The 13,516-nt window shown below is 36.9% G+C and overlaps 1 protein-coding gene across 1 annotated transcript in view; it reads right to left on the bottom strand.

Moving 5' to 3' along the window:
- Positions 1 to 529: 529 nt before the first annotated feature.
- The window catches only part of LURAP1L (leucine rich adaptor protein 1 like), a 33,322-nt gene continuing 20,335 nt past the window's right edge, over positions 530 to 13,516 (bottom strand). Inside the window, exon 2 of the mRNA XM_026671722.2 lies at positions 530 to 1,257. Within this exon, the coding sequence (XP_026527507.1) occupies positions 880 to 1,257 (378 nt within the window). The 3' untranslated portion in view covers positions 530 to 879. The remainder of the gene's footprint in view (positions 1,258 to 13,516) is intronic.

Genomic DNA, 13,516 nt, shown 5'->3' on the forward strand with positions numbered 1-13,516 from the left:
AAGCAACCTTAAATCAGAATTTCCTTCACCACAGAAGGCTAAGAGAAAAAGGCTAACTCTTTCTTGCCAGAGAGTTCCAAGAGTTTCTGGTTTATAGATCATAGACAACCCTTTAATTGAGTGTGTGTATGTGTGTGTGTGTGTGTGTGTGTGTGTGTGTGTGTCCCTATATAAACAGTGGAACATTTTCAACAATGTCTCCACCACTTTTACAAGTCCAGCATCAGTACTTACAGACCTGTTGAAGTTTCCAAATGTCAGAGCTTTCCTAATATTATCAGTGAAATATTTTGCTTGACAACTCCCCGCTGAGCTATGAAAAGTTTTATATTTTTAATTATAACTTCTCTCTCTCTTTCTCCCAAATCTATTTTCCTTTTGTATCTTGCTGTATAAGCTTATAAGAAGAAAAGTTGCATTACTAATCTCACATTTGGTAAGCTTCTTTTGGTTGAATGCCCCAAATGAAAGGTGTTTAAATAATAATCACACCTGAAATTATCATCAGCCAACACTATATCCAATCTTCAGATAATGGAAGTGTTTTATTGTCCTCAAGATGCAGAATTAGCTAAAAATTCATTCATGCACTTAGGAATGCAGATAAATATCCTTTATCTTTATTTTTTATAAAAAAGAAGTCAAATGGGATTTTATAAAAAAGGAGAAAGAAATCACAATAAATTAAGATAACAAAAGGAGGGCAACCATCCAGGAAGAAAGGAGAATAAGATCTAGGAGCAGCAACTGAGAGAGAGGAGAGCAAATTTAAAGTACATTATCTTTGCTAAAGGTGCTTTAAAAATGCTTACATCAAATAGCAGCATAGAGGAATCATAAATACAAGTGCACGTGTGTCTCTTGTAGATCTTCGGTTTATTAACCAAAACAGTAGTACTCGTTGGATTCCATCTTGGGAAGTTTATGTAGGGGCTGTGAGTCATCTATGAGAGAAGAGTCACTGAACTGGTCCACATCTGAAGGAGTTTGCTGTCCAGGGATATCGTCCACCAAAGTGTCCAGGTAACTTCCCACTGATATCCCATCCAGTCCATCACTACAGTCTTGCAAGCTGTTGTAGCTGCCTCTCAAGGAGGTATCTTGGCTGCCCAACAAACTACAGAGGCTGCCACTCAAGCTGCTGCCCCTGCTGGTGATGGTTCCTTTCTCCTCAATGATCCACTTGATGGATTCAATGCTTTCATTGATGATCAGGAGCTGTCGCATTAGCTTGACATCAGTGGCTCTGAGATCAACCTGCAACCACAAGGACAAGCAGACAATTAGACTATGATCAGCACAGAAAGGGGTCACAAGGGACGTCCCCCCCCCCGGCTCTGTACTACTGGTATGTATAAAATGTCAAATATAAGATGCAACATGCTGAATTGTGCAAATTAGCCTGTTTTTTAGAAGATCAGCAGTTGAATTCTTGTTAGCATGAGCAAAATGAGGCCAATCTTTCATGCCTGTTTCATGAGCCTTTGGTTCCTCTATAAGAAGAAGCTAAGTACACAAGGATAACTGCTTGAAAAATATATACTAATAGTTTTAAAAATGCCCACTAAAGGCTGGACTGTGCATAAAAATGCCCTCCATAAATCTTCATTACAGCTGAATGGGTTGGCAAGGACTAGCTTTGGCTTCCTTCCCTATTATTTATTGAGCTACTGTGTTCTACAATGTAAAACTTGTACATGCTTATTTTGGAAGAAGGTCCCACTAGACTCAGTGGGCTTACTTCAAAATAGGCATAGTGATTGCACCGCTTTACGTGTTTTTGTTTTGCAGGACTGCCATACAGTGGCTGATTTTTGCACAGATTATAAAAATAAAATTCAGTAAAATAGTTGTTTTGCTTAGGGAAATAGAAATATTGTTGGTAGTGAGGCAAACAACTATGGTTAGAGAATATTACCATGCTAGTCCTATCACATTATTTTTATTTCTTGTCTGTTTTGTGTTGGCCTCTCCATCTCCTAGACCTAGACTGATAACAGAACTCAAGAAAAGAAAGCAGCAGACTAATTCTCAAGCATAATAATAAAAGTTTTGCATATGGGTAAAAGCACAGCTAGTGATAACTTAGTGACTAAATCCTTTTTAGGCATTTTTCCTTAAGTACCTTAAGATGATGATATGCACCCATCGGTAAAGTTTATGTGTAGACAGACTTACAATCTGTTTCTCTCTCTTATATTGTATTAAGCTTCCCTGTAGTAATAATAGGTGGAAAATTCAATTGTTGTTATTGTAGCCTATGTGCATCAAGCTTTTCCATTCAGTTCTCCCATTTGGGGAATAAAACTTAACCATTAGATATGCAGTACATTCATACTTTAACTGAATAGCACACCTAGCATGTATCTCTGTATGATATAAAATCCAATAAATTTGAATTTTGGAGGAAATAGTAGATTGTCCAGAAAACAGATCGCTCTTTCTTCTCAAACAATTAATTTAGTTACTTTCCCAACAATTAGCTGATAATTTGTGCATACTAAATATGAATATGTATCTACCTACTTTTACTGATTAAAATAAAACAGAGGGCTCTAATTAAAACAACAGACATTGAAAATCAGTAGATTTCAAGTGAGAATATAGATACATACAACACTGGCACACAGCTATATGTCCATTTATCTATGTGTATTTATATAAAATTAACAGTTATCTTCTTTGTTACCCAGCTAACCCAGAGTAGTCAAATTGGATCCAACAATCTCCATAGATTTGCTGATAGTTAAAGTGGGCATTTTTCTGGAGGGAGAGTTATATGGGGAAAATGAATAGTGTGTATTGTGTAGTGTAGCCTTTTATCCACTACTCTTACACCCCCCTTTCCCCCGATATACGAATATAACATTTATTTATTTTATTTATTTATTTGATTTGTCAATTGCTTACAAGATAATAGGTATAAGAATAAACATGAGTATGAACACAAGAAATAGGTACGAATAAATGGGGGCAATAGGACAGGGACGGCAGGCACAATTGTGCACTTATGCACGCCCCTTACAGACTTCTTAGGAAAGGGGTAAGGTCAATAGCGGATAGTTATAACATCTGCATTATTAGCTTACAATAAACTGAAAAAACAAATCCAGACTCTGAGGAAGTGAGTTTTTTATCTTGTTTTTGGCACATTTCCTTTTTTTTTGCATATAATTCTTTCCAGGGTTATTTTCCCCCACCCACCCAAAATCTCAACTCTGTCCCAATATACTGTTTTACACATTGCTGTCTTTTTCAAATGATTCCTTTGGTGGTTGTTTTCTGGACACTGACCAAAGAATTGGTGCGTTCTTCTACAGTTCTCACATCTGTTCCGCTCTTCTCCATTAATTTCCATTCTGCATTTTAAGAACCCTCGGTAACTATTCCCTCTCATTTTTTGCATCCCATCTTCAACTTTCGAAATTCCCCATCTTGAGTCTTTTCTTTTTCATAAGGCAACATTTTCATCCTTTCCTGGAAGACCTTGCCTCTTTGATAATTCAACCTTTAGGCTGCATCATAAACATATGTCCCAAGAGGAAGATCTACTAAGTGCACAGTTGGTAATAGCTTTCCATAATTTCTATCCAAGCAAATATCAAGGGATACAGTCTGGTACAGATTTGTAAGAAACTGTGACTTGGGAAACTGGACACTGGTAATTATATTTAGGAATGAGACACCTATATCTTTCCCTCTTCTTTCTTCCAGCCTGGAAAGTAATTATTTAATCCATTCTGTAAGTAAAGGGACACTGCCTTTTATGAGGCTACTGTATTTTTTAAAAACCAATAAAAATCTTTCATGATATCATACAGGTAAACAAATTGGTGCATCTCAGAAACCTTTTTGGAATTGTGATAAAGAGTAGCAAAAATTATAGTCACATCCTGTTCTCATTCAGCAGTTGGCATTTGAATAGAAATTTGGAAAAGCCATTATTTCAAACATTCCCTTAGTATTTCTGATTTTAATTTGCTATGGCTTTTCCTGTGGAGTATGATAATGCATCCACATCAAATAATGAAATAGTTTTAGCCGTGTTGTAACAGCAACTATTCTAAACTGTCTTTATTGCAAAAAGGCAATGTTATTATAATTAAAGACTTAGGTACAGTATTTATACTCATCCTTCTTAAAAAGTGAAGAGCAAATTGTGAAATTATTATCATCAAGCAGCCCAAATGCAAAGGGTTATCATTATAACATTAGAAAACTGCCCTTGGTATGTTAAAGTAACGGATAAATATCACAAGGGTTTTTCCAAACACCAAATGAGCGGCAATAAAAGTATTAATTAATTAGGAAGCATGACCATATAAAATATCCAGATAGAAAACTTGTACCAACATTTTACAACTCCCCCTGACTTTGTAAGGTGGTGAAAAGTATACAGAACCTAACCCTAATCTGTGGCTGTTCAGATGTTGGTAAGCTACAACTCTCAGCATCTCATTTTTAGTTATGGCAGCTGATGGTTGTGGTTAAATTCATCAGTATATTTAACAGCACAGTTTTCCAGTGCTGTACACTTTTTTATTACTTTGCACACTTTTAATGTGCTACAATAAGTTGTAGGTTGGAGCCAATATTGTGAAAAGTATCAATATTCCATTCCCTGAACATCTTATTCCGGTTTTCAATTATTTCAATTTATTTCAATTTTCTTTTTTCTTTTTTAAAATATTTTATTAATTTTCCAAAGTTTAAAAACATAAAATAAAAATATATCCATTGTTATCAACATCAAGACATCTTTTACATTTCCTTACATTTTTCAATATATGATTACTTATTCCACTACCATTACATCTTACTCTTGTTACAAATCAATATATTTCATCTTACACTTCAATCTTTTCTGTAACATATTTACATACTTCCTCATTCTTTTTCTAATTGCCATTTTCTTTTCTTTTTATTTCTAAACCACTCATACCAGGCATCCCAGGCTCTATAATATATTGAATCTTCTTTGTCTTTTAATTTCAATGTTAGCTTATCCATCTCTATATAATCTATTATTTTCTTTATAACTATGCTCTTTGATGGTATCATTTTCTCTTTCCAAAGTTGCGCATACGAAATCCTTGCAGCTGTTAGTATATGTAATATAATGTACCTATTTTTTACTACATTTTTGTGTTATTATACCTAATTAAAAAAATCTGGATTAAATTCAATTTTCTGATTTATAATTTCCTCTAGCCATTGTCTGATTGTATTCCAGTATTTCTTCACTTAACGGCCATGTCCACCAGATATGAAAATAAGTGCCTTTTTCTTTCCCGCACTTCCAATAATTTCAAATTTCATCATGTTTTAGTCTTACATTTTAAGTCAAGCGTTCTCAAACTTGGCAAGTTTAAGACTTGTGGACTTCAACTCCCAGAATTCCTGAGCTAACATGACTGGAGGAGGAATCTGGGAGTTAAAGTCCACAAGTCTTAAACTTGCCAAGTTTGAAGACCCCTGTTTTAAGTGATCTGAATGTTTCAGACTAGAAACATATTTTCAACAAATAAAATAGAGATTAAATTACTTACTAAATTAAACATTGGGGCAACTGTAGTTTTTATTTTTGTTTTTCTGTATGATTAGCCTTACTCTGCATATAAGTAGCAAAATCACTTGGAAATACACTGCTCAAAAAAATAAAGGGAACACTTAAACAACACAATGTAACTCCAAGTCAATCACACTTCTGTGAAATCAAACTGTCCACTTAGGTAGCAACACTGATTGACAATCAATTTCACATGCTGTTGTGCAAATGGAATAGACAACAGGTGGAAAGCATAGGCAGTTAGCAAGACATCCCCAATAAAGGAGTGGTTCTTCTCAGTTTCTATGCTTTCTGGCTGATGGTTTGGTCACTTTTGAATGCTGGTGGTGCTTTCACTCTAGTGGCAGCATGAGACGGAGTCTACAACCCACACAAGTGGATCAGGTAGTGCAGCTCATCCAGGATGGCACATCAATGTGAGCTGTGGCAAGAAGGTTTGCTGTGTCTGTCAGAGTAGTGTCCAGAGCATGGAGGTGCTACCAGGAGACAGGCCAGTACATCAGGAGACGTGGAAGAGGCTGTAGAAGGGCAACTACCCAGCATCAGGACCGCTACCTCTGCCTTTGTGCAATGAGGGACAGGAGGAGCACTGCCAGAGCCCTGCAAAATGACCTCCAGCAGGCCACAAGTGTGCATGTGGCTGCTCAAATGGTCAGAAACAGAGTATGAGGGTGGTATGAGGGCCCGACGTCCACAGGTGGGGGTTATGCTTACAGCCCAACACCCTGGAGGATGTTTGGCATTTGCCAGAGAACACCAAGATTGGAAAATTCACCACTGGAGCCCATGCTCTTCACAGATGAAAGTAGGTTCACATGAGCACATGTGACAGACATGACAGGGCCTGGAGACACCGTGGAGAACATTCTGCTGCCTGCAACATCCTCCAGCATGACCGGTTTGGCAGTGGGTCAGTAATGGTGTGGGGTGGCATTTCTTTAGGGGGCCGCCCAGCCCTCCATGTGCTCGCCAGAGGTAGCCTGACTGCCATTAGGTACCGAGATGAGATCCTCAGACCTCTTGTGAGACCATATGCTGGTGCGGTTGGCCCTGGGTTTCTCCTAATGCACGACAATGCTAGACTTCATGTGGCTGGAGTGTCAGCAGTTCCTGCACGACAAAGGCATTGATGCTATGGACTGGCCCGCCCGTTCCCCAGACCTGAATCCAACTGAGCACATCTGGGACATCATGTCTTGCTCCATCCACCAAAGTTGAACCACAGACTGTCCAGGAACTGGGGGATGCTTTAGTCCAGGTGTGGGAGGAGATCCCTTAGGAGACCATCTGCCACCTCATCGGGAGCATGCCCAGTCATTGTAGGGAGGTCATACAGGCACGTGGAGGCCACATACACTACTGAGCCTCATTTTGACTTGTTTTAAGGATCCAATCAAAGTTGGATCAGCCTGTAGTGTTTTTTTCCACTTTAATTTTGAGTGTAACTCCAAATCCAACCTCCATGGGTTGCTAAATTTGATTTCCATTGATAATTTTTTTGTGATTTTGTTGTCAGCACATTCAACTATGTAATGAACAAAGTATTTAATAAGAATATTTCATTCATTCAGATCTAGGATGTTTTATTTTTGTGTTCCCTTTATTTTTTTGAGCAGTGTATATGGTCTTATGCCACATGTAAACGTAAAAGCTGTTAAAAGATAAATATGCCTATATTCCTAATGCAATTGTCCAATTCTTTCTAGCATACGCACAGAAATCCTGGCATTACAACTAAGCTACTGAAAAACAACTAAGTCAATGCAGACATTTTTCTTCCATTCTGCATATGGCTTGAGAATTATATGTATGCTGTCTTTCTCGTAAGAAAAAGCAGGATATTGCTGATTATAACTATTTTTCCCTGTCTTCCAAAACTAAGAATCTGCAAACCACATAGAAGGACTCCACATAGAAAAGTATTTGAGAGGCTGCGACAAAGAGGAGAGGGGTCAATTTATTTTCCAAAGGACTAGAGGGCAGGACAAGAAATAATGGATAGAAAGTAATCAAGGAGAGAAGCAACCTGGAATTAAGGAGAAACTTTCTAACAATGAGAACAATTAAGCAGTGGTACAGCTTGCCTTCAGAAGTTGTGGGTGCTTCATCACTGAGGTTTTTAAAGAAAAGATTGGACAGCCACTTGTCTGAAATGGTAGAATCAGAGGTGGGATTCAACAGGTTCTGACCAGTTCTGGAGAACCGGTAGCAGAATTTTTGAGTAGTTTGGAGAACTGGCAAATACTATCTTTGACTGGAGATTTTACAGTATCCTTCCCCTGCCACGCCCATTAAGCCACATCCACAGAACTGGTAGTAAAAAAATTTGAATCCCAGCACTGGGTAGAATCTCCTGCTCGAGCAGGTGGCTGGACTAGAAGACCTCCACGGTCCCTTCCAGCTCTATTCTGATTTACTCTAAATATGCAAATATCCTCATACTTGTCTTGTTAGCCATCACTCTTGAGTGCCAAAAAGAAGCAACATGGTACAGTTTCCTGGGCTTTTTTGTGTTGTATGAGGTATATCTTTCGTACCACTGGTATAGTAGAAGAGTATGGATTTAGTACAATATGGATTTAAATCTTTGTGAAACCTAAATCTCTGTGTTATGGGAAATGCTATGATATGGTGATTAACCTGGGAATGGGAAAAGCAAAGTTGAAATCCTCATTCCCACAAGTTCTCAGTAAGGGGTAGAGTGCTGAACGGCTCTCCTAGCTAAATTTGCACAGTTGTTGTGAGAATAAAATGATGAGATATATGCATTCTCTTAAAGTCTGCGAGGAAAGGAAAATAGAGATGAATAAATGAATGAACGAATACAGCACAAGATAATTCTATCTCAGCAGGGCTTCTGAGATCTAACCTATTTGTGTTTCACCAGGTGCAGAAATGCCCATTTAGGCATAACTCATAACACTTGATACTGCAATCTGAATTTTTTTTTTGCTTGTTTCAGACATAATTCATTTCCCCGTGGTGATTCTTTATATTAAACTACTGAGAAAACAGATGGTTTCTTTTAATACGGACATAACTGTAATATTTAATGCTATCTTATACTCTTTACTCTTTCTTGATTGCTATTTTATATTGTCTTTTATGTGTAGGCTCTGTAAAATGTAATAAAATTATTTGAGACAGGAAACTAATGCTACCATTATAACCAGGTTGAAAACATATTAACAAATTCCCTAAAGTTTATGTGGGTTATTTAAAAAAAAAACCATGGCATTCTTTTTTGCCAACCCATCAATTATTGGTCAGTCCCAAATGTATTTTAATGGAAACAAAAGCCCAACTATAGATTCCTATTAAATGTACATAATTTAGTTACATTATTATTTATAAAGTCCAAGCGTATTTTCAAGACATATCCAAAATTAGATTGTGTAAATTATAAGATGAACTAAACAAGTTAAATCCCTTTGCAATCCTATTTACTTCATGCAGTAAATACACTAAATATTACATTTGTTTTAATTTTGCAATTTAAATTCACTGATTTTAATTGATTAAAATTGATTATTCTAATTTGTTTGATTATTTTAAGGTTGAATATGTAAGTATATTTATATAATTGAAGAACTGAGTTCCCATTTTTTATATTTGGTTTTATTATTATACAGGCAAGATATTAAATCTTCAAGAATTTACAAAATCTTAGCATCTGCAGAATAACTAAGGCAAAATGAAACATTTGTACCACACAGCAGTAAATGAATTTTCAGATACAAATTTCATGAGCCAAGAAAAGTACTTAGCTGATTCATCAATAATGCAGCCAGGCCTCAAACTCAGAGTCAAACCAAAACCCGGAACGTCACATCACAGCCACCCGCTCAGGATATCACATCCCGGAACTCAGAAGGTTACACCACAAAACCTCAGGATGTTACAACACAGCCAACGACCCAGCAGATTACAGCACAAGATGCAGGATGTCAAAACAATAGAACTCAGAAGGTCATCACACAGCCCATTACCCAGGTCGTTACAACACAGGAGGCTGATAGACACACAGCCAATACCTCAGCCACACATGTTCTTATGAAAAAGCCAGCCAATCTGCAAACATCAACTCCATCAACCAATCAAGAAATGACAACACAGCCAACCTCTCCACCAGTATTTATAGAGAGATGGCACCTCCGATCATGCTTTGCTCGCACAAGCACGAAGCCGAAAGCACCAGCCTGAAGATGGCGAGTGGGACCTTGTCAAAACGTCGCCAAGATACTCTCAATCTTACATGGGAAAAGACCTGAACACGCCAAGACAAGTATCTAGGCAACGTTTCGATGAAGTCTCATTCATCATCCTCAGGCTTCTGTCTTCAGCTCTGTGCTTCTCAGAGTGATGTGAGCTTGCAGCTGCTTCTTCCTTTTAACTGCTAGTGGGGGTGTGACTTGATTGGGTGGGGGCTTGGCTGTGTTCTGATTGGGTGGGGGTTGTTAGGGATAACATTGTTTTACCCTAACTGTTTTGGGTAAAGATAATAAAATGATGAATCATGGTTTGTCAGATAAAGTGTATGTGACTTTAAGCTAAAGGAATGTAATTAAGGGTGCAGCTGTAAAAGTACTATATAAGCAGCAAGGCACTCTCTGGCTCTTACTGGCTGGCTTATTGAAGACTGCGTTCTTGCTGAAACGGGGAGTGAAGAAGTGTGTTGATATTTCTCAATGGAGAGAAGATTGGACTGATTTATTGTAAGTGTACTGACATTGGCTATTCAACACGGACTTTGCAAATAGAGTGTCCCTGACAAGACTTGACTGAAATTGATATATGACTACTGGACTGTTTACATGACTATGCTATAATTCTTAAATGGAATAAATTATAATTTTGATAGCACAAGCGTATCTGTATTTTTACTGCGTGTTAACGAGAAGGCTTATCTCACACATTTACCTGTCTTCCTATCTGACTTCGCTGCACGTTCTGTTTAGTTTGTTTTCCTTAACACCCGTTGGGGAATCCAGGCTTAACACTGGTTATGGGCCCAGAGAGACTGCAAAGTCAGTTTAATTTAGATAAAAACAGGTTTATGTAAAAAGTGAGATTTTGTGTTGTTACATGTTACAGTAAACAGACAGCTGTGTTTTATCAATTATAGTTTTATATCCATATAGTGAAATATGGCACAAGACAGTCTACAAAGTTTGTCCCTTATATCCAAGCTGGATGGAACAAACTATGTTTCATGGTCTATGAAATGTAGTCTACTTCTACGAAGAGAAGGTCTGTGGAACATAATTGAAAACCCACCAAACATAGAAGAATGGGATCCTGAAGATGAGGAAGATAGTAAAAAGATAGAAGAATTTAAACAGAAAAATGAACAAGCACTTTGCATCATAGGACTATCATTAACTGATCAGCAGCTTGTTCATATACACGGAGAGCAAACTGCAGTTGGGTGTTGGCAAAAACTGAGGAGGATTTATGTTCGAGATAACGTTGGTGCTCACATAAATCTAACACGGAAGCTTTTCCGGACGTATCTTCAAAAGAATGGTGATATGCTGAGTCATTTGAATACTATGAAAAGCATTTTTTCAAGAACTTCATGAGAAGGAGTTAATTTTCTCTGAACTACACCAGGTCTACATAATTCTATCTTCATTAGACGAAAGTTTTGATGACTACGTAACTTCCCTTGAAATATTGCCTAAAGAAAGCCTAACTTTAACTGATATCACTGGCAGATTGATTGAAGAGGCCAGAAGAAGGCTTGAAAGAGATCAGTTAAGGAGGGAGCAACCTCAAAAGGAAAATAATGAATCTCCTACTGCATACGCAATTAAAAAGCGTTTTAATTGTGGAAGGAGAGGACATTTATCAAGATTTTGTAAGAAGCCAAAGCGCAAGAATGCAAGCCAGAATGCTGTAAGCCATCAAAGAAGAAATAAGAATTATGAGTTAGCAATGTATAGTAATGGAGTTGTAAAGAATAATTTATGGGTGGTTGACAGTGGTGCGTCCCACTGTATTACAAATGATAACAAAAAATTTGTAAAAATGTCCATGAATTCACAACATATCTCATTAGCAAACGGATGGAAACTGAAGGCAAAAGGTCAAGGTATAGCTCATTGTTCTAGTATAAATGAGAACATAAAAATGTTATATGTACCTCAACTTAAATTTAATTTGCTTTCAGTTAGAATGTTGGTTAGATTAGGATACATAATTACCTTTAGGGGAGATACTTGTTTAATTGAAAAAGAAGGTAAGAAAATTACTGCATCTTTAAAGGGTGACTTATATGTGTTAAATGATAATGGTTTAGAGGTGGCTAACACAATTTATGAAAATAAGAAACCTCATGATGAATGTATTCACTTGTTACACAGACGGCTAGGTCATTTAAATTTTAAAATGATTAAGAGAACTGTTCAGCTATCTAAAGGAATAAGTTTGAAACCTTGTAATAAGTATTTGCAATGTTCTGCTTGTAATCAAAACAAAAGCAAAGTTATACCGGCAAATAGAGTTGATGGATTTACTACCAAAGAGCCTTTAGAGGTAGTATTTGCCGATATAATAGGTCCTAAAAAGCCAAGTGTAGGTGGTGCTAGATACATATTAAGCATAATGGACCACTATTCTAGGTATGGTTTCTGTTTTCTAATGAAGAGAAAAACTGAAACGTATACAAATTTCTTTAATTGATTAAAATTTGCAGAGAGAAAAACTAAAAAGAAATTAGTAACTCTTATAACAGATAATGGTGCAGAATTTACAAATAATAAATTCCAGAATAGACTTAGAATGGCAGGTATTCAACATAAAAAGTCTGCACCATATAGGCCTCAGCATAATGCATTTATTGAGAGACGAGGCCAAACACTGCAATCAATGGGAAGGACAATGTTATCTGATTCTGGATTACCTGACAATTTGTGGGGAGAAGCTATAATGTGTGGGAATCACATATTAAACAATGTTGTTAATTCAACAACAGGTGAATTACCATTCAATCTGTGGCATGGTAGGAAACCTGATTTGAGTTATATTCACACATTTGGTGCACCAGCATGGGTGCATATCCCTACACAACTCAGGCACAAAGGACAACATAGAGCAAAATGATTAATTTTTGTTGGATATCAAGCAAGCCATAGATCTTATAGATTCTGGGAACCAGGTACATCTAGAGTATACTGCAGTGCTAGTGCACAATTCCTAGAACATATAGGATGGAATAGATTAGAGCAGGATTCAGATAATGATGTTATTATAGAACACTATAAGAGGCAGAAAGAAAAGACTAGTTATAAGAAAAGTCCAATTAAAGAAGAAGTCCACGAAGAGCAAATAGAATCAGATCAAGAGGAAATAGTTGATCAAGAAGAGATAGATAGTCAAGAACAGGAAATAAAGGAAAGTCCACCTGTAAGTCCTGTTATACCTAGACGCACAACGCGTATAACTAAACCACCTGATAGGTATCAGGCAAGTATTGTTTGCCAAGCAAATAAAGTTCCTACTAGCATAGATGAACTTAAGATGTATCCTGCTAAGGATCAGGAGAATTGGCAAAAGGCAATGAAAAAAGAGTTAAATTCATTAAAAGAAATGAAGGTTTATGAAGAAACCAAATTACCTCCAGGAGAAAAATCCATTGGATGCAAATGGATATTTAAAGTAAAGACTGGAAATAATGGGAAAGTAACTTATAAGGCTAGGTTAGTAGCACAAGGATTTAACCAAAATGTATTTGATTATGATGAAGTATTTGCACCAAATCTTAAGGCTACAACTTTAAGAGCAGCTTTAGTGTGGGCAGCTAAGAAGAATTATATTGTTAACCATTTAGACGTAGAAACTGCATATCTACATGCACCATTGCAGCATACAATATATTTGAAAAAACCGGTTGGTATAAAAGATAATAAAGTAAATAGCAATGATTGTTGGAAACTCAAGAAGAGT

The sequence above is a fragment of the Notechis scutatus genome, chromosome 2 (genome assembly GCF_049901735.1).
Source record: "Notechis scutatus isolate UNSWTSFEM ecotype Mainland chromosome 2, rNotScu1.2, whole genome shotgun sequence".
In the NCBI taxonomy this organism is placed as follows: domain Eukaryota; kingdom Metazoa; phylum Chordata; class Lepidosauria; order Squamata; family Elapidae; genus Notechis; species Notechis scutatus.